Source organism: Pholcus phalangioides, unplaced genomic scaffold, assembly GCF_987345545.1.
Source record: "Pholcus phalangioides strain wild (caught in Gottingen) unplaced genomic scaffold, Ppha-v1.0 ptg000017l_1, whole genome shotgun sequence".
Taxonomy (NCBI): Eukaryota; Metazoa; Arthropoda; class Arachnida; order Araneae; family Pholcidae; genus Pholcus; species Pholcus phalangioides.
The window spans coordinates 11289832-11311954 of NW_028301610.1; the positions used below are offsets into that span (position 1 = coordinate 11289832).

At 36.5% G+C, this 22123-nt stretch overlaps 1 protein-coding gene across 1 annotated transcript in view; it reads right to left on the reverse strand.

The window, feature by feature from the left end:
- Positions 1 to 12541: 12541 nt before the first annotated feature.
- The window catches only part of Wdr81 (WD repeat domain 81), a 67772-nt gene continuing 58190 nt past the window's right edge, over positions 12542 to 22123 (reverse strand). Inside the window, exons 28-29 of the mRNA XM_089247189.1 lie at positions 15469 to 15569; positions 12542 to 15153 (exon numbers count right to left, since the gene is read on the reverse strand). Of these exons, the coding sequence (XP_089103315.1) occupies positions 15025 to 15153; positions 15469 to 15569 (230 nt within the window). The 3' untranslated portion in view covers positions 12542 to 15024. The remainder of the gene's footprint in view (positions 15154 to 15468; positions 15570 to 22123) is intronic.

Below are 22123 nucleotides of genomic sequence, written 5' to 3' on the forward strand. Positions count from 1 at the left end.
TAGATAGGCTAAAAGTGAGGACAACCAATAAGGACAGAGAAGCAGCATAAAATAAAGCATTTTATTGTGTTTCACAAATTTTCCACATGACCTTGTGGAGGGAAGGACTAATCAGGCTGGGATCTCAGCCGAAGAAACGGTGTGACGAATGAAACGAACATTAATGCTCTGGTGCACGGCAAAGTCCTTTTTACTTTTTCCTTGCCTAGCTCCGGTGATTTTCATGCTACAGTTGCCGTTCAAACGCTATTTAGGGTTTTTCAGTATGGAGACCGCATTCCAATACAAAAAACTTGGTGTTGCCATTTGATATTTTCGAAATTTTCTCACTGTAACCGTAAGTGTTAGAGTGACACTGTTGTTTTCCATATCATTCTTGAGCGCATACCTCAAAATACCTTATGCCAAAATTTCATTCAATTTCTGTGAATGGTATGATAGTTAGGGGCCCATATGTCGGGATAGTTTTTTTATAATCACCCCGTATATATATGTATACACTAACCAAATTTCATATTTATAGCTTCAGCGGTTTCAGCGTGACGCCACGTGATTGCCCCATATAACCTTTGACCCCCCCCCCCCCCCAGAGGTTGAAATTTGAAGTCTTTCTCCTTAGTGAGTCTTTACATCATAAAATAAAATAACTGACTAAATTTCATATTCATAACTTCAGAGATGAGATTGCACCACATAACCTTTGAACATGCTTAGGGGTTGAATTTCAAAAAAACCCTTCTCAGTGAATCTACGTCATGAAATAAAACCACTGACCAAATTTCAGCAGTTTAGGCTCGGTGATAATAAATCAGTGAATCTGTCAATAAGGACACGTTATTTTATATGCATAACATTGAGCGCATCCTAGTCATAGAACACATAACCTAATTTTTAATTATAATTTATTTGCCCCATCTTTAACACTAGAACCACGGAGTGGGTCAATTTGACCCAAATCAAACTTCGTTTTCATTTATCTCAAAAACTTGAGCGCAGATGGTAAAAAAATTGTGACTTTTCATGAATTGGATTGGATTGGATTTTAAATTTTCTGGCGCAAGGACCAATTTGGTCAAACTGCGCCAAAACAAATTATAAAAATAAGAAAAATCATCCTCTTGTCATGTCAAAATAATAAAATCATGCATGATAAAAAGCAACGTAAAGCATAAAAAAATGACATGAATTGTAAAAATCTATAATTTGTTATAAAAACCAATGGCTTTGATGAATTTAAAAATGCGAGATGCATCGCTGTGGTCATTTAAAATGTCATGAAGTGAAAGATGACTTTGACCAAAAGCGGTCGTAAAATGATGACGATGATGTGAACAAGTAAAAGCATGAGCAATGGTTAATGGACTTTGACAATGTGGGCACTGTGGCTGACTCTCTCGTAATAAAAGATATGATTGTGTGATACGACTGTGTCCTATGCGCAACCGGGCAAGCAGAACTTCCTCCTTTCGGTTAGTTCTGCAGCTCGAACGCCAATGGCCAAGTGTGGGCTTGATGGCATGTAATTTGTTATTAATTTGATTGTTCCAATGGTCCTGCCAGCGGTGATGCATCACTTCCCGGAGGATTGAGAAGTGGTCACTGGCAGGTACCAAAAGGTTATTGTCAATGTTAGTTGTTGTTCGAGCTGCAGTGTCTGCTCTTTCGTTGCCCGGTATTCCTACATGACCTGGTACCCAGTAAAATTTTACTGTGGTACCATGATGAATGAGGTAATGCAGTTCATGAAAAATGGAATGAATGAATGGATGAGTGTGAAACGTACAGGAACACAGTGCTTGTAATGCGCTGAGAGAGTCGCTATAGATAATGCATCGTCGGTGGCGTTTGCGTCGTATATGACGTAGAGCCTGAAGGATTGCGTACAGTTCTGCCGAATATATAGTGAATGTGTCTGGAAGTTTGAAAGATGTCTCCTCACAGCAGATGTAGGCACAACCGACATGGCCAGGGCTCTTGGAGCCGTCGGTATATATGGGGAAGTACCTGTTGTACCTACCCCTGTGCCTAAAGAATATCTGTCGATATATGACATCTGCTGTGGTGGCTCTAGGGTATAATGATAATGAAAGAGAGACATCTGGCAGAGACTGCTCCCATGGTGCCAGTTGCCAAGCAACTGGGGCCACACGACTGATGTCTAATTCTAGTTCTTCCACAAGTGCCCTCATACGAAGACCGTAAGATGGAACACATGAAGGGCGAGCAGCAAATAGTCTATGAAATGAGGGATTAAAAGTGACACGATGAAGTGGATGACTTGGTAAAGACTTCATTTTGATATAATATTTCAAAGAAAGTTGTTGGCGTCTTGATGTCAGTGATGGCTCGTTGCATTCGACATACAGGCTCTCCATTGGAGACGTCCGGAAAGCTCCAGAACAAATCCGCAGGGCGAGATGGTGGACTGGGTCGAGCACACTCAGATAGCTCCGAGGTGCCGACCCGTATACAATGGAGCCGTAGTCGAGCTTCGATCTTATTAAAGCTTTGTATAAGTGGAGGAGCGACTTACGGTCAGCTCCCCACGATGTAGAAGAGATGACCTTCAAGAGGTTCATCGTCTTCATGCAACGAGCTCTTAGTTGCGCAATTTGAGGTTTGAAAGTGAGTTTCTTGTCAAATGTGATGCCGAGGAATTTAGTATTTTCTACAATAGGTATTAGATTGTTATTGAGAAACAATTGTGGGTCATCATGTAGGTCTCGACGCCGACAAAAGTGCATAGCAACAGTCTTGTCAGCGGAGAATGAAAAGCCGTTATTATGAGCCCACTTGCTAATCTTGTTGAGAGCGGTTTGTAATTGTCTCTCGGCTGACCTCATATTCACTGATTGGTAAGATATCAACAGATCATCCACGTAGAGTGCGCCAGTGACAGACAACGGGAGTTGGTTCAACACCCCGTTGAGTCTTAAAATAAAAAGTGTAACACTTAAAATGCTACCTTGAGGTACACCTTGTTCTTGAATTTGGGGAGCTGATAACGTGCTTCCGATCCGTACCTGAAAGATGCGGCGAGCAAGAAAGTTCTTAATGAAAATGGGCAAGTTGCCCCGCAAGCCGCTATTATAGAGGTCGGAAAGAATTCCGTGCCTCCAAGTATGGTCGTAGGCCTTTTCTATGTCGAAAAATATGGCTAGCATATGCTCCCTCTTCACAAATGCTTGTCTTATTGATGTCTCAAGGCGTAACAAATTGCATGTTGTGGACCTGAACCGTCTAAAGCCGCTTTGATGTTTCGATAAAATATTGTTAACCTCAAGGTAGTGCGTAAGGCGATAGTTGACCATGCGTTCCATGAGCTTACATAGACAACTGGTCAAAGCAATAGGTCTGTAACTGTTAGGTTGTTGAGGATTTTTGCCAGGCTTCGGGAATGCAAGAACTATGGCTGCTCGCCAGGTGTCAGGAAATGAATGACTGACCCAGATCCGATTGAATAAAATAAGTAAATGTGACAGTGATTCTGGTGAGAGATGCCGAATCATGGAATAATGAATAGCATCAGGCCCTACAGCTGAGTCAGGACTTCGCCGCAAGGCCGTCGTCAGTTCATGAAGGGTGAACAATGAGTTGTACCCCTCCGGTGTAAAAGGCCGGAAGGTGTACGATGTACGTTCGGCCGATGATTTAATGGGATGAAACGATGGGAGATAATTCGCATCACTGGAGACAGTGGCGAAATGGGCGGCGATGGTATCCGCAATATCCCTCACATCGCTGATGATAGTGCCATTGGTGTTTAAAATGGTGATTGGATGAGACTGATAATGACCATTGATTTTTCGGATCCGGTCCCAAATGACTTTCGATGAAGTAGATGAATTGATTCCCGTGGTAAACTTTTGCCAGGACTCGCGTTGAGCCTGGCGCCTGGTTCTTCTCGCTATCGCCTTTGCTTTTAAAAACGCCAACTTGTTGTCATGGGTAGGATACCGCCGGAACCTACTCCATGCTTTCTTTTGTGCTTTAATCGTGAGATTACATTCGTGGTTCCACCAAGGCTTAGGAAATTTAGGAAGTTTCGAGGAGACTTTAGGTATTGTTTCATTTGCTGCAGAGATGATACAACTGGTCACAAGGTCGACACAGTGGTCGACGTCGGGTTGCGAAACCATATCCTCCGTGATTTCTGCCTTGACCGTGAAGTCTGCCCATCGGGCGGCCACAAGCTTCCACCGAGGAGGACCCTCAGGTATGCTATGGCTTCGATCAAGGCACTTAACCACTAGAGGAAAATGATTGCTCCCGTGGAGGTCCGGATCAACCGACCAGGACCAGTTGGGCAAGAGTGAGGGTGAACATAAGGATAGATCTATTGCAGTGAAACTATTGTTTGGGGCATGAAAATGAGTGAAACTGCCATCATTCATGATGGCGAGGTCCATGTCTTCTAACAGCCGTTCAACCATTTCGCCACGTGGGGTGTTGCTGTTAGAACCCCATATCAGGTTATGTGCATTGAAGTCTCCAAGAAGAAAAAATGGTGGAGGTAATTGATCAATCAGATCTTCTAGATCTCTCTGTAAGATGGTGTCATTTGGTGGCAAATAAATGGAACAGATGGTAATTCTTAGGCCTGTAGAGATTTCCACCGCGATGGCTTGCAGGTTCGTGCGCAGCGTTAGAACGCGCGACGACACGTAATGTGGAACCAGCAGAGCAACACCGCGGCAGGCTCTACTCCCGTCATCGTAATCAATACGGAACAGGGAATGTCGCCTGATGTTCCATGTCTCCGAGGGCTTCGTAAAAGTTTCCTGGAGTGCCACGCAAACAGGATGATAACGATTGATCAAATCCTTGAGATCTTCATAATTGGATCTAAGACCACGAATGTTCCATTGGATTATGTTGGCCATAAATTAGGTAGTAGTAGACGGTTCGAGGTCTTTAAATTTATTCCGGTCTAGTTTCCGGCGAGTACCACCAGATTCTGATAGATTATCAAGATCCATGTCACCAATTGACTTGTCATCAATTAGTGACACATTCTTGAGGGTGGGACATTTTATTGCTCTCTGTATTGCTTTTCTTGAATATCCGGTCTTTTTAGATTTATTTCCAGAATTAATCTTGGGTTTAGTAACAGTAGGTTTTTTGAATGTGTGCACTGTTGCTTTTCCTGCCTCTTCTTCGGAGGTAGTGGACTCTCTCCGTAATCCAGCAGAGCAACAGCAGCCACAACTATTACACGGTTGGTTAGATGATGATGTTTGAGTTGATGTATCAGCTATTGGTTCAGTCTGAGTTGTACGGATGCTTTGGTGACATTGTTAGTCATATTAGCTGATGATGGATTTGTTACCATATTAGAATATGATCTATTACCTATTGGAGTTTGGTTAGAGGTTATACGACGGCGTGCTTCGATATATGAGATGTTATTGAGGACCTTGATCTTCTGGATCTCTTTTTCTTCATTCCATTTCGGACACTTCTGTCAAATGCGGGGTGGTCGCCACCGCAATTGACGCACTTGAATGGTGAATTAGTGCAGTTGTCCGAAATGTGGTCCTTCTTACCGCATTTTGCGCAGGTGGGTTGACTGCGGCACGCCGTTCGTGAGTGACCGTATTTTTGGCAGTTAAAGCATCGAACAGGGTTAGGAATGTATGGCCGGATTTTGAGGTTATAATAACCTATTTTGATATCTTTCGGCAATGTTGGTGATGAGAATGTGAGAATTATGTTTCGTGTGGGAGCTGGATTGCCATCTTTGCGGCTCATAATATGTTTGGCAGATGTTACGCCTTGAGACGCCAGCTCTTGTGTTAGTTCTTCTTCATCCATGTTAATTAAGTTAGTATCTGAAATGACACCACGTGAATAATTCAACGTGGGATGGATTTTGACTGTTATTGGAATGTCTCCGAGAGATGTGAGCTTTTGAATGAGTTCGGCTTGTTTGGATGTGTTAGTCTCGATGAGAAGGTCTCCTGAACGAAGAGCCTTCACCGATTTTAAGGTACCAACTGTGCCATAGAGAGCTTTATCTATTACAAATGGTGATACTTTGGCCAGCGGTTTTTCAGCATCTGAAGAGTGCAGAAAGAAAAATGAGACAGTTGATGAATTTGAAGCAGTTACATTGACATGTGTTTGGTTTGAAGCAGTTCTTTTACGTTTTGGTGCATTTTGATTTTTTCCCATATTTGAATGGGTATGGTTCCACTCCCACCCACCATGCAGCCCTACAAGGGGACGCGCACACGTAACCGGTGAAGGTTAGTAGCAACGTCAGGTTAGGTGGGAGCTATACACCACCAAAGCAGGCGAGCAGACGCGTTCAAGATCCAAGATCGTCGTGAAGCAGCACCAACAAACCTCAACGACGTCCGGCAGGCCCGGCCCCTCTACCTGCCCAGTAGTGTAACCCCTTCAGCCACCGAGGCGACCACAGCCGATTGACCTGGACGGGGCTAATCCAAGCCTCCCGTTTCGGCTGAATCCGAGGCCAAAGCTAGCGCATCAGGCTAACCAGGATCCCCATCTCCAGCCTTACGGGTCTCCACGCACGGCAAACACGCAGGTAGACAGCGTCCCAGACAGAGCATACGCTAGAAGCAACGCCCCGTCTGGGAGGACCCCTCCCCGCCTAAGCGGGGTCCACAATGAGGGGTTGGACACAAGACATAAACATGTACAGGACAAAACAAGACGCAAGACAAGTACTGTAAGATGTGTAGAAAAAAACATGTAATCTTGGCTATTGAAAGTGAAGTATATGAGCACAAAAAGCGATGACAATGACGTGTGATAGATTTAGCGTTACCCAGAGTGCACCACGAGGAGGCCTATCACATTACACCCCGACTTTTCATGATGTTATATGAATATTAATTCATGATAATTTTATTCTCTTCATATTTTGTATTCCAGAGCTATAAGCACTTATACCTAGAACCGCGGTTTGGGTCATTTTGACCCACCGTACTATTCTATGGGAAAAAGGGGGGTGGAGTAGAATTTTCTCGGAAGTGGTTAGTAGGGACGGTGAGACGAAATCGAAGAGAAGCACATGACACAATAAAGATGGTGAAACTACAGTTGCACAAAAAATCACTACTGGAATACAATGTCAATGAAAATTTATCAAGAAAAAAGAAAAAACTTTTTATCAGTTAGTACGCTTCATCTGACAGTCGATATCAACACAGTGGCAGCCCCAGAAAGCTTCCCCACACACACAAACTATTTCATACTAAAATTCAACAAAATTTGCCGTAGATGTACTGATAAAATGACCGAAAAAATAATCGGTGAAGGTATCCTCACGGAAGAGTGGCCTCTGTCCACATTTTCTACAACATCCTGGTTCTCACTATAATAAGTTCCTGGACTTCGTATAGAATAGTACAGAATGGCGAAACTGTTTTTCGAAAGCAGTTCCTCTAAAATGTTATTGAAGAGATGCATTCATCATACGTGTCACCCTTACGAATGACGTTCGTGCGCTCTTGATCGCATAACTTCGTTAACCATCAAAAGAAAGAAGAAAAAAAACGAGTCTGTTTTCTAGGTAACATCAAAATGTGGAAATAAAACTTAATTTTTGCATGGGTTATGCAGCTTCAACATGCGGTAAAGTACAAAAATCACGAAAATAATTTGCTCCAAACTGCTCATCAAAAATGATTAAACTATTTATCGGTAAGAAATTGATATTAATTTTAACAGGATCATATGAGACTTTCTCATACTTAATTTGACAAGCTCGTTTTACATCTTTTTTGTCATATGGAATTAGCGAAAAAAAGTTTTTTTGTATTTCTCATTACTGTTATCATAACCAAATTTTTTTTTAATGTGCTCTGAGCTTTGTTTTTTAAGGTATCCAACTACGTTGAAAATCTCATATTTTTTAGAAAATATCAATTTTTATTTTATTTCTTATGAAAGCCCTATTCTTTGCGATTCTCAAAAACAGGCCTTGTTTTGTTTATATGATGCTCAGAACCGAAGTTATACCCACATTATTATACCAGTTATACCCAAAAATGTTAGGAATTTGCGAGGCAGGGGCATGGTCCCTACACAAGAGGGGGTTCTATCCTCCCTTTTTCACACAAAAATTTAATTAAGACTTTAAAAATTTCAGTTAAGTCTACGCTGCCGTCCCTCCCAACGTGCTACCCACGTGCACCACACCCCTTGCATAAGCTGCCCCTGCCGTGAATACAAACTTTGAACGCGTTTAACAACAAATGTTATTTTTGACATTTTACTTGAGTTTGTGACACTGTTTTACAAAATCTATTCATTGTATCATTAAGAAATTTTAATATGATATTCTGCTATATATTGCTTAAGTCATGAACTAAAACTCTAAAGTCAATCACATATTTGTCTGATTACAGTGTTTTATAGACAAAATGTAGAATTAAATTTCCAGAAATTTTCACACGTATATCAACAGATTTCAATGTAACTTATGAGCATGTTGTATAATCCTTACAACTTTAGTTCATAACCTACGCCGTAACTAGCTGAAAGTATTGTGAAAATTAAAAAAAATTCCATTCATAGAATTTTTTGCAATCATTTTTGGAACATCACTTGAATTTTGCTTAAAATTTGACAATGATATTTTCATAGAAAATGATATAGTCCAAAATTTATTATTGTTTTTATCATTTCTGGGCACTTTCTATCAAAAAATGTTATCAAAGTTTACACCAGTACCATTTTTAAGAAAAGTGACAAGACAGACAGTTGGATACCTTAGTCCTTTTTCATATGGACTTAACATTCATACCATTACTATATATGGGGTTATGAATTCTCCTAGTCTCATTGCAACCTAATAATGGTGGGATTTTTTACTTTTTTGCTACTTTTATATTTTGAACAAGTAAACTTCCACAAAAATTACATTATATATGGCTGCAGCCAGTTTTTCTTTCAGATGAAAACCCCAAATTATTATTAAACTTATGATTTTTATACCTCATTATTTTACATTTTGGAGGGGGGATGGCCACCTGAATTCCAGATTCCCTCTTCTGATGATGGTCTTGCCATTCTAGTTTGATTCCTCTGCTGTAAACTTTTTATACGTAACATTTTATTAATTTTTTATTTTTGATGAAACAGTCACTCCGTTATATAGAGATATGACTTACTTTCTAAAAAATAAATTTTATTGTAGTTCCAGCGAATTTGTAAAGTTCCTCTTAAATTCCCATTATATATTTTTTAAATACTACATCAAATTTCAGTTATAGACAGGACTTTAATCTTCTATTTGATCGATACTTCAAATAACCTTCTGATATATGCAAAAACTTAATAAAAAAAAAGGCATTAAATTAAAAGTAACAAAACCAATGCAAGGATGTTGAGTAAATTTTTTTTCAAAGTCACTTTTTTTGGCCAGAATTTTAAAATTAATCATTAAAACAATGTTCACATTATCTAAATTGCAAGAAAAAGTTTGATATACTGTTTGAGAGCCTGATAAAAGTGGCAAATCCCAGCAAATTAATACTGCTTTGATAAATGATATTCTCATCAGGAATTTGCAAGCTTTAGGCCTTGTGATAATTAAACAATTTAGATTGTGTAGTATAACATTTTGCAAAGAGATTCAGTTTCACACAGCCAAGCAACGCTTCCTTCAGTTTTTCATGCGCAGATATTGAGTAATATTTCATTGAATCAGACAGTTAATGAAATTCACAGAAATTATTCACATAAAAAACAAACTGCACATTACATTTTTTTTACATTTATTATTATGCACCATTTATGCACAATATGGACGGAATATATCTCTACAAAATTTTTTTTTTGCTGAAAGACAAAAAAATGATGTGGCTTAATATAAATTTAAAAATTTTCCCTTCCCCATAAACTTCTTAATGACAGTAAAAAACTAAATGGTGATTCACTATAAAGAACATTTGCTGTTGATTTCATTAAAAATTACTGATTGATAAAAATTTTGTATAGATTTTTTTCTTTTTTGAAACTTAGGTATTTTACTTTGAATCTCAAAATGTCAGAATATTGAATACTGAAAAATAAACCTATACAAAATGATTAAAAAACAAACTTGCAGCTTCAGAGATAAATCGGTGCATTCTAATCATAAAGGAAGTACATATTACTGTAATTTATATACATTGCACATTTTCTATTTGCACTCTCTAGACTATTTTTAATTTTGATTGTAAAACACTTTTGAACAGCATGGTCAAAAGCATTACTTTATCATTTTATTTTTCTTAATATGGGTGTTTTGAATAATGTATGTATTAAAACAAAAATTAGGTTCACTTCCAACTTAATACAGTTAGAATATTCACAGAAAATCAACCATCTCAAAATATTTGAATAGTGCTACAAATTCATCACTAGTAATTTTATAAAAATAAATATACTTTATTGCATTTTTATCAACATATTTATATGAATTAGCATCAATATAAATAACTAACATCAGTACAATTCAATTACAATGCAAAAAAAAAAAGTTTTAAAATCCTGCATATAAACTCATACAAATACCTTTATAAATTAAACACACTTTCTACAAAATATAAAACATGATTTTAGACATTATAGTACAAAAAAATCTCCACTTCGATTTGAAAAACCAGGATTCATATAGATTTTACAACTTTGAATTAGGAACAAAAGAACATTAAATGGAAAGAAAACCAAAATATTTAGGCGAGATTGATTTCAGCTTGTGTGAAAATTGTTTAGTGTGTGTGATCTATCCCTAAATATACATGCTTTATGATTTACTCACTGTATAAGAAAACCATATAATAAATTCATTAGACCACGGTTTAAGATGCAGGCATGTTTACTCTTCAAGTAAAGCCAAGATTCATGCAGAGTTAACAAAATTAAGATAAAAACATAAATAAAATTGTGTACACAACAATATCATTTTTTAGAAGCTCATTTTCCAAAGAGAACGTTTCAATTATTTTGTAATTCACTTTCCGAAATTCAGTTTTCACATTTTAACATAGTCAGGGCTCCCACTCAAAAAATTAGAAAAAGTAGGGCTAAAAAGTAGGATGGGGAGGAGGATACATGCCCTTAGATATCATAATCATAGCATAATAAAAAAAAAATTTTAACTTTTTTTCTCGTAGATAGCGATTTAGGATACATTCCAGTATCCTGTAAGATTGACTCAAGCCAAACGTTACAAAAACAATTTTTGGTCAAAACAGAGTACTTAGCTAATACAGAACATTCTTTTCTGTGTCTCCCCCCTCACAATGTTTTTTGGTTTTTTTTTGGAATCTTCCACAATCCGGTGTCAACTCTATTCAACAATGCACAGCAAATTATGAAGGCGTGTACATTTTTAAGAATGATGCTCTTTCGAGACCACTTCCAAAAGCACAGTGCAAAATGTGTAAATTGCAAGGTCCAATGTAAATAAGTCAAGGTGAACTGGATGGTTTTACTGTGTTGTCCATCCTTTTTTTAAAGGGATTTCTTTAAATTTTAGTGTTCAATATGCCAGTGTAATCTTTTTCGACAAATGAAACACTTTCACTTCTAGCTCTTTGCTAAGCATTGTAAATATTAAATAGTCTATAAGGTTTTCGCGGCCATCATTTGATAAAAATTGTTTATGCCTATGTGTGCATGCCCTAAAAATACAGAAGACAACTGAATGATGTGAAGCTAATGGGGGTAATCGGAAATGAAAGCGATAGGGAGTTGCTCCAGACAAACTTAAACAAGATTGCAGCATGGGCAAATGAATGGAGCATGACGTTTAGCATTGATAAGTGCATGGTTGCTCATTTTGGTTCGAACAACCCACGGTTCTCTTACGAGTTGAATGGTGTCACTATCCCGGATGCAACTAGAGTCACCGATTTGGGAATTCTCATTGACGAGTGACTTAGGTTTTCTGAACATTGTTCAGCGGTTGTCAAAAAAGCAAATAGAATGCTTGGTCTCATTTTCAAAAAGGTCTCTTCGCGTTCTCCTAAAGTCATTCTTCCGCTTTTTCGAGGCTTAGTTCGTCCTGGACTGGAGTATGCTGTAAGGTTTTGGAGACCATACCAACAGAGGGACATAGACTTGGTTGAAGGGGTGCAGAGAAGAGCTGCACGTGTCCTTATTGGCACACGGGGCTTGAGTTATGAAGAGAGACTTCATTTTTTGAATATGTTTACATTGGATGAATGCAGGTGTCGAGGAGATATGATCGAAGTGTTCAAAATTTTCAATGGGATGGATAGGATGGACCATGAACTTTTAGTACACCGCCAATCAACTGCTTTTACAAGGGGACACCAGTATCGATTGGTGAGGGACAATGCAAGGTTATGGTGTCACAGGGAATTTTTCCCTAATAGGGTTGTTAATAAATGGAATAGCTTACCCCCGGAGGTAGTTAATTTGTAATACAATTGACACGTTTAAAAAGAAATACGATAAACATGTTGGGGTAAATCGAGAAGCTATCCATAATTAGAATAAGACAACCATAAGTATTCTTTATGGGCATTGTATAATATTTTATCATATGTATATATTGTTTATAATTTGTGTTAATTACATTTTCAATTGAGTTACTGTTTTTTTTTTTTAAATATATGAGATCCATATTTTTATGGGCATCTTTTTATCAGCCACCTCGTTGGGCATTTTGCCTGTTGTGACGTTGTATTTGTATACATTCTTAGGAATGTAAATATGCAAAGTCAGGAATTTCAGCTACCTCATTCATGTTTCAAGGGATTGTATAGTTATTAAAAAAAATTAACTCTTTATATGGACACCCTGTACCCAAAAACCGAATTAGAATGTTGTTACAATATGTGTTCTGTTGCCAACAAAGAAATTTCTACATTTCTAAGTGAAATATTCGCAGATATATCTGAATTCAAAAACAGGAGAAAAGGAAAGAAGCATTGTCTGTTAGTTTTTGCTGCTTTTTCCCCTAACTTTCCTAAGATTTTCGAATTTAAATATCTCAGCGAATACTTACAAACATGGAAATTCTTAAACTGTTTTTGTTCTTCTCCCTATGCTACTTTTATACTGAAAGCTACATAATAAAAAATATAATACAAACATTACGTAAAAAATTCCTTTAAAAGTTAATTTAGTATTTAAAAGGTTATAACAACACATTTTATAGATTTTCTCCCGTGATACCAAAATCAACTTTTGTGAAAAATCTTTACATGATGAGTATTCTTCAATAGTTTCCAAAACTATGTTCATCAGTTTCCAGACAATTTTCCAAAATTTCAATTCTACAGGTCTGCATAATCAATTTTATTACATTAATGTATGCATTTTTAATTGGGTTGCTGTATTTTTGAAACATATGACATCCATAGTTTTATGGGCATCTTTTTATCAGCCACCTCGTTGGGCATTTTGCCTGTTGTGGCATTGTATTTGTATTTGAATGCTATTGGGTAGCATCAGAATTACCAAACATAAAATAGGCCTATGCATCCAACTGCTTTGTCATGCAAACGGTTGTTTCACCTATACACAAAATGTGCACCATAATTATGAATGATGAATGTTAGTTACTGTAACAAGACCATGGAAGTAGTAAATACAAAACTATTTTTCCATCCAGACAAAAGTTTTTAATGACTATTCTACTTTTTGATAACTTTAAAAACGATATAATTTCTGCTTTGACAGAATCATTAATTTCAATCGACAACATTTGTAATATTTGGCAACGAATCTATGATTCCCTCCTCAATTAAAATCAATTACATGAATACTGTTGATAGGATTTGGTAAAAAATGTAGGAAAAGTAGAACAAAAACTAGAAAGTAGGACAAACCCAATGAAGTTGGACAAAACCAATAAAGTTGGACAAAACCAATAAAGTTGGACAAAACCAATAAAGTTGGACAAAACCAATAAAGTTGGACAAAACCAATAAAGTTGGACAAAACCAATAAAGTAGGACAAAACCAATAAAGTAGGACATATTGCCAGAAAGTAGGAAGAGTGGGAGCCCTGCATAGTATTTAAATATTCTTCTACTTATCTTATATGCTGCTACCTGCTGGGCTATTTCCACTTTTGCAAAGCAGTCCATTCTGGAGAAATATGTTTACCTCTGCAAATCTAGTAAATGTGGAATTGTTCCCTTTTAAAAAATATATAAGCTCCTCATTTAATAGAATCATTGTACTATTGAGAGAGAATACAACTGTATTTCACAATATTGAAGACAAGTGCAATTTGGTTTAAAAAAAAAGCAAAAATTAATGATTTTGTTTGACATAATTTTTGATGCAAAATTAATAACTATATAAATTGATTTGAGAATTTTATATTTTTAAACAAACTACACAGAGCAGTAACACATGATTGTAAAAAGAGGAGCTTCAAAGTTTAGATAATAGACAATATAATGCTAGTATGTCATTTAGGAAGCTCTTTTAGAACAGTGAAATGGTATCTAGTCAGCTTTTTGGTGTGCTGTTGTTTGCATGATGATAGTTGGTGATAATCACTGTCTGCATGATTTATTTTGTATAAAGAACCAAATATGTCTAAAAATGACTGAGCATTCACGATATGATCAGAAGAATGATTAAGACAGAACACCTTTATCGAAGAGCATGTTCAGGAAAGCAAGAAAAATGTTTATCAAGAACTTTCATACTACCTGCAGATTATGTGTGTGGCTAATCAGAATTATATAAAACATTTTACACCAAAAACTGATATTTTTCCCCTCAGCATTTATGCACCACTTATCATTCTGTAATTAATTTCTATTTTTTTTACAGGATAAAATTTTGGTATTCAATGATTCTTTCTGAATAGCTTAGTATAACATTAAATTCAATGCAAATTTAATTAAAATTTTTTTGTCATTAATGATTTTATGTTTGCATACTTACCTTTATAACTTTTTAATGTAAAAAACATGGGTGAAATATAAGCAACATGAGAAATACAATATATATTGCACATAAATACACACGTTGGAAGGTTTCATAAAACATACTATTCACCAGAATGTCAACTTAAGCCAGCAAAACTAGATTCCCATTGTCTGCTCCAAGCATTAATAAGCGATTGAGAGGTAATAGAGCCATTGTTGTTAACATACCTTTGAAAGTATCTGACCTTAAACGAGTACTTGTATAGTTAGCCTACAAACAGAAAAACAATGTGTAACATGACCTGATACAGCATGTGAAGTAAAATTATCAACTTAAACTCATTATTTCAATAATTATTTCCTTCTGAACAAAAAATTATAGTTGAATTTAAGAGGATTGTTGTTTCCCAAATAACTAACCTGAATTCTTGTATAAATTTATTTTTGATTCATTACTTATGACATTTAAAAAATAACACAAGTAAACTGAAAAAATTAAAGTATACCCTTGTGCAAAACGTGAATACAAATGTGTTACCATGCTAATGAATTACAGACTATCAGAAGGCTATGGTATTTTTCTTACTTTTCGATCAATAGATGTATGGACTCCTATTTTGTTGCCAGCTGTAGCTGAAATAACTTCTCCTTTGTAAAAACATATATTTGTAACAAGTTCAAGAGGACCTAAAAAAATTGAGTTTCAAAAACATTAAACATAGGCAACAGAAATGTCAGAACAGTCTAAAAAACCTCAACACATATCTCTTTCCCATGAATAAATTATCCCCACAGTTATGAAGAGAAAAGCGACATTAATGTTTTAACAAATTAATATGTAAATTTTATTGCTATTTTTTGTTTCAAATGAACCAGCAAATAAAATAAACCAAAAAACTGATTTATAACAGTGAATCACCAAAAGTTTCTCTCACTGATGCATTTGTGATATCAAATTTCGGCAATATACATGAAGGCATTCAAAAAGTTCAGATGGGGATGAACTATTTAAAAAAATACAGTATCCCACGCTATAATTTGAACCTTAAACTATAGCGTGTAAATTCATAATAAATAAGAATTTATTACTTCCATATTTGATTAAACTACATTTGTCAAAACACCAAGATCCATTAAAAAAACAAAAATTACACAATAAAAGCTCACTAACCTCATTTCATTTCATTCCGTGCACCGCCCAGGCTCTATCGACCATTGTCAATTTTAGCCATTGCCCGGATGAGGGGCTGGGCGATGTCGGGTGCAAAAAATGACCAGCTCACTAACCCCAAACAAATTTCAGCTGCAGGTGTCGATAAATGTCTCCCTTCTGCTTTACGCATGTCAAGGTCAGGACAGTGCATGTAAATGAATTGGCTCTATAAACATTATATTGCATTCGTCAAAAGTCTTTTGATTGCTACTGTATACAACATATTTTGGTATGTATAAGGAACCCCCTGATTTTTTGGGCTAAAAATTTGGAAAAAAGTTGAAAAAGCCACTCCCAGAGTTTTAGGCAAAAAGTGGTTCCTTATAACACACAGCAATTAGTATTTTTTAGATTCTTTAAAATCAAATGCTGACTAAAAATAGCATATGAAAAGTAACATATATTGCTATGGTTATTCAATTCCATATTTCAAAAATCACGCATAGCACAGCAAAGAAGTTATTGCAAAAACTTGATTTAATGATTGTCACTGGTCCAGGGAAAGATTTATGAGGGTGCAGACACATTGAGCCACAAAATTAAACTGAAGTATTCAAATTAAATTTATATTTCATTGCACATAAATCTGTTTCAATGAAAGTATTTCGGTTTCACTCAGAACTCAAAAACTCAAATCTCTTAGCTTTTTGCAGTTGTTACAGAGTACTGGGGCAGGACAGTCTCAACAGCACTATGGGGGGCCCCCAGGAAAAAAGGCGTTTAGATGACCCTGTACTTGGCTAAAAGTTCTTGTCAACAAATTTAGAGATACATACTTTAAAACATCATAGTACCAGATCTCATTATGAGGCCTCTATGCATTTGAGGCAAATGGTACATACTGCACTGTACTACTTCACCAAACACCAACTCTGGCCATATTGCTATATTGCAATGTACTGCCATTAGTGAGATGGGTTGGAAGTGAAGGCGCTGTCTATCGGTGGTCGCCTCGAGTTCATTAGGGAAAATATCTTATCTATATTCTCCTTTGGGTTCGAACCCGGGACCCTGACAACCACCTTCACGATGGTAGACGAACATCTTACCACCATGCCACTCGGGCACTGCACTGTACTGGGGCTATACCATATATATACTCTTGTATAAGTTTTTTTTGTTGAAAAATTAGTTCCTTAATTTAGGGAGGGTGGGTCGGCTTATAAACAGGGCAGTTTTTTGGGAAGAAAATACTTTACCCACACACTTTACCAAATCATATAGCAATGTGGCCTCCACACTGCTAGCTTGAAGATCCATGACGTCATTAGACTACTATTGATGGCACCCCTAATCAGTAACCCCACCGAACCGATGACGTTAAAGTCAGAGTAAAAAAACTGAAAACATTGTTGGCTTTGATACCTGGTGGGCTAACATTAATTTTACAATCTTTAGATGTGAGCATCAACCAGCCTTTTAAGGATTTTTTAAGGAATTTATGAACTGAATGGATGAGTTCCAAAAATAAAGAAACAACAAAAAGCCGTGCCTTAAAGAAGCATGGCATGGCCTAGTGTGCCTGTGAGTTCATGAGGTGTAGAATTCTGTTTCCACAAAAAACGGCATCCTCTATGAAAGTGACGACGGCGATAACAGCACAGTTGAAGATGAAAACAAAGATAACAAATCATATGACTTGGCTTTTGAAGTAGAGCTTGAAGAATCAGAAGAAGCAATGGATTATTAGAAAGTTTGAATCATTTTTTCATTGTAACTTTTATTGCATGAAAATATAAGATTTTTCCTGCCTCTAAATTACGCTGATTTTTGGGGGTTGGCTTATACACGTATTTTCAATTTATTGTGGTTTTGGTAGTCCTAAAGTTAGGGGGGGTTGGCTTATACATGATTATATACCATGGGTGGAAATACAGGAGAGAATGGAGGGCATTGCCCCCCCCCCCCGCATCAAAGGTGGAGCCTACTGGTCTATAATGTATATGCATATATGTGAATTGACATAATCATCATCATCATCATGGCCCCCCCCCCCCAGCAATCATCATCGTACCCCATTAGATAGTTTTTTTTTTAATCTGCCGAGAACTGTTACATCAGGATTTCACAGTATCACATCTATCCTTGTTTCTCCAAATGCATTTTGTTCACACCTGTAGCATGTGTAAAAAATCCCAAAACCATGAGTGGGTCAGGCCTTTTTTTAACATGTTAAATGGGGGGGGGGGGATTTTGCCCTGCTAGTCTTTCTATTTGCCCCACCAGTGAAGATAGAAAATGACCACTGGTGGGGCAAAGCCCTTTTCTTGCTTTCCAGCAGCTTCAGCTTCAAACGAATATGAAGGGAGTCAAAGAAAAAACTTGCACAAAAAAGATTCCGACGATTGTGATGACTGACCATTTATGACTGATCTTTTTTTTTTTTTCAAAAAGGAAAAAGTTAAACTGAAAAAAATAAGTTTTCCAGGGACCGACTTCTCGGGAATAGGTCTTTTGCTCTCGTAAAAAGACAAAGAACAGATGGGAGATGGCGGAGGCTAAGGATATGACCATTTATTGATTTTTTTTTATGCTCATTAAAGTGAAACGATTTAGTTACATAATCCTGGAAGTAGAAAGGATCTAAAGTTACTGGGTTGTCATCAGATGCTGGGGTTAAAACATTCTATTTTAGAGCAATATAGATAGATAAACATCAGTGTAGTAGCACAAAACCATTCAAATTCGGACATTAGGTGGTCTCTAGATCTGAAGAGAGGGGGAATGAAGAAAATAAAATACAGTGGAGAGAGAGAGAACCCTGTTTATACGACTTTCGAGAGACCAAATCAAGGCAGTTTTTATTTATCCGTAACTCTCCCAAATTCTCAGAAATGAATTTTTATTTAACTTTCGGATTATGCTTAAAAGTTATCTGAATGTGAAGGAAAACAAAGAAAGGTCATGAGATTATGATTTTTTGATAAATTTAATCCAATATGACTTTGCCTATTTAATCCCTCTTCCTCTCTTCAGGATTCTTACGATTATTTTACAAATGACAAAAAAAAGAAGAAAATTAAAAACAAATTTGTAAGATTTTCTGCTAACAATACTGTTTATATTTACAAATTTATTTTTATTATATTTTTTTTTGCAACCGTCTCCAAAAGTAACTCGGCATATTTAATTTCTTCACAAGCTTCACTCTTTCATACATCCAGATTTTTTGTCGAAATTTTAATTTCACGTTCACGAGAAGGGGGGGGGGAAGCTTTTCTTTTTTTCTAGAAATTAAGAACAGATGATTCCACGTAGCCAGCTAGCATACAACATACCACAACCAAAGGAAATTTTACTGGAAATTAAAAAACGAACTCGTATATTGCACATGTTTATCAGCAGACCAGTTGCAAATGCTCCAGGAATAACGCTGGGAAACGAAGCACTAACACAATGGAAAAAACTCAGGAGGAATATGTAGTACGCGAAGAAGTATGGTCAGTACATCTAATATAATTGCATTTCGAAAAATTTAAATTATTTTGTTTATGGCTAGCCATAATTTTTTTTTTCCAGCTTGCTGAATTTTTATGTATCCGTTTGCAATCATACTAAAAATTATTGCTTTTTCAGGCGATATTATTCATAAAAATATTAATTTCAGTGACTTCTTTTGCTGCTTACAAAAAAATTGAAATCCTATTGACAAAAATGAAGTTTTTGCAGAGTTTCAGGGTTCAAGTCGAAATGAAATCACTGTGTAATTGATGTTGTGCATCTAATGAATTAAATATTTTAACATTAAAATGTATAGGAATGAACTGCGACCGAAGCCAAACACGTATAAATGAATGAGTAAAAGTCCTATGAATGAGAATCGTATAAACGAGTGTTCCACTGTACTTTGGTTTTATGAGTGTTTCTGTGTATACTGAACCCCACTATGTGAGTATACAATACTTGAAGAGTGATTCCGCTACTATTGAATCTCCAATGTGTGTAAAAGTTGGAGGGGTGGGGAAAGGAGAGAATGGCATGGGTCTGTCTTTGGGAGATGTGTTGGTGACAGTATCTCTTTGTGATGAAGCTAGCCAATGGTCACTCTCAAGTGGGCCATACAGTAATAACAAACCATAAAAAAATACCAATCAAGACCTGGGGGTATCATATGTCAACGCCTTTTTAGGAGGACCTGTGCTACGTAAGATGAAATTTGAAATGATTATAACCGGGAATTTCATGTTGAGAATTTGTTATTCACAAATGCAGACTCATGTAAAAAATTACTTTCTGTTCAGATTTTTTTTTTAAATTGAGTGTTTGTTTTACATCCCGTGTTGCGTGCTTTTTGTATTGTCTTGTTATCATTGAAAAAGGATAGAAATCAACATCTACATTTTAACATCGGAAAAAAGGTAAAATATTTTCTTGTTTTTATTTTCCACTCTAAAGTTTAAGTGTTTGATGTGTTTCTGTAGTGCCAACTCAAGCTAGAACAGTGTTGACAACTTAGTAATTTTCCAACTAGATCTGGCCTTTTTCTTTCTGGCCATTTGGATGTAAAAAACCCATCTAGTTGCTAGTTGTTTGTCTAGTCTGTTTCAAAAAATTTTCTGTGCACTAGTAGCCTATTAATAAATCACGTGAAAATACAGGAATGTTCCGGGAAATACGAGACGTATGCAGAGGCGGATTTAACGGCGGACGCACCAAGCACGCACCCGGGCCCCGACTTCTAAAGCACATCGAAAAACCCAAACTTCATACTTTTTTCTAATTTAAGGGGGCCCAATATTTTCTTTTGCACCTGGAGCCGACTTCAATCCGTCACTGGACGTATGGTCATCCAAATAATGATTAAAATTAATTCTGGTTGCTTAAGTCCAGTTTCTAGTTGTTTTTGTTGAAGATCATTTGATTATTATTTAATGATTTGCACTATTTCAGCAATAATCCAGTGATTATTCTTGAATTTCAGAAATGAACATTTTTCACTAAAAATCACATAACTCTAAAACCGTGCAACTAGTGGTAGCAAGGGCGTAGCGAAAGGTTGGACTTGGGGTCTGGTCCCCTCCTAAATGTGAAAAAATTACCGAAAAAAGGGAAAAAGATGGCCAAATCTATTGTTCTATAACTTTGGTCCCCCCCCCCCCGAACGAAATTTCTTTCCACGCCCCTGAGTGGTAGTGTAAGTCTGGGTATTACTGTACGGTGAAACCTCATTGTAACGATGCCCGATATAACAATAAATCCCTCCACAACAATATTTTTTTCTTGATCCACAAAGCATCATTATATCAAAATTTCACTGTATCAGGGTTGGCAAGTTTATGCTATAGATAGGAAAAACTTCGGTAAAAACTGTCAGGAAAAATAGATTCTTTTCTCTATGTATGCATCCAAGGCATTGTTATGCATTTATTTTTCTATTTATTATGAAGAGTAAAAAAGTCCTGATAAAAATAGTTTTTTGCCATGCATAAAACAAATCGATACTTCCCACATTTATATATTCATGTCTAGGATCATTAAAAAAAACCAATGCAAAAGAATTGTATATTGTTATAATGACCATGATCATCCCGGATGGGTCCTTCTATAATTTATTTATTGCATAAAAAAGCCAAAAAAGTGATGAGAATTGCCCGGCTCCAGGGCTAGGGTGTGGGGACTTTTCCTAGGTCATTGTAATGGAATTATAATGAGCACAAACGTATCTCTATTTATTTGTATATGTATTTTCCATCAGATTATAAAATTGATTGCTGTAATGATTTGTATGTCTCATTTACATATAATACACATCGAGTCAAAATTGTTTTTTCCATGAAAAACCAATTTTTGCCAGTTTTTACCAGTTTCCACCACTGTCATGGAGAAAATACCTTTCATCCTTCTTTCAGCCCCTTTTGGACAATATTTTCCTCTCATCCTCCTCGTCTTACCAGGGCCTCCCAACCCTCATCCAATAGTGAGAGAGCTAGACACTTTGCACTAATTGGATTGAATTTAACAAAAACTGAATTAATAATGAACAAAAATTTCATAAATAAGATCGATCTCTGGAACTTTGGGCCAGGCA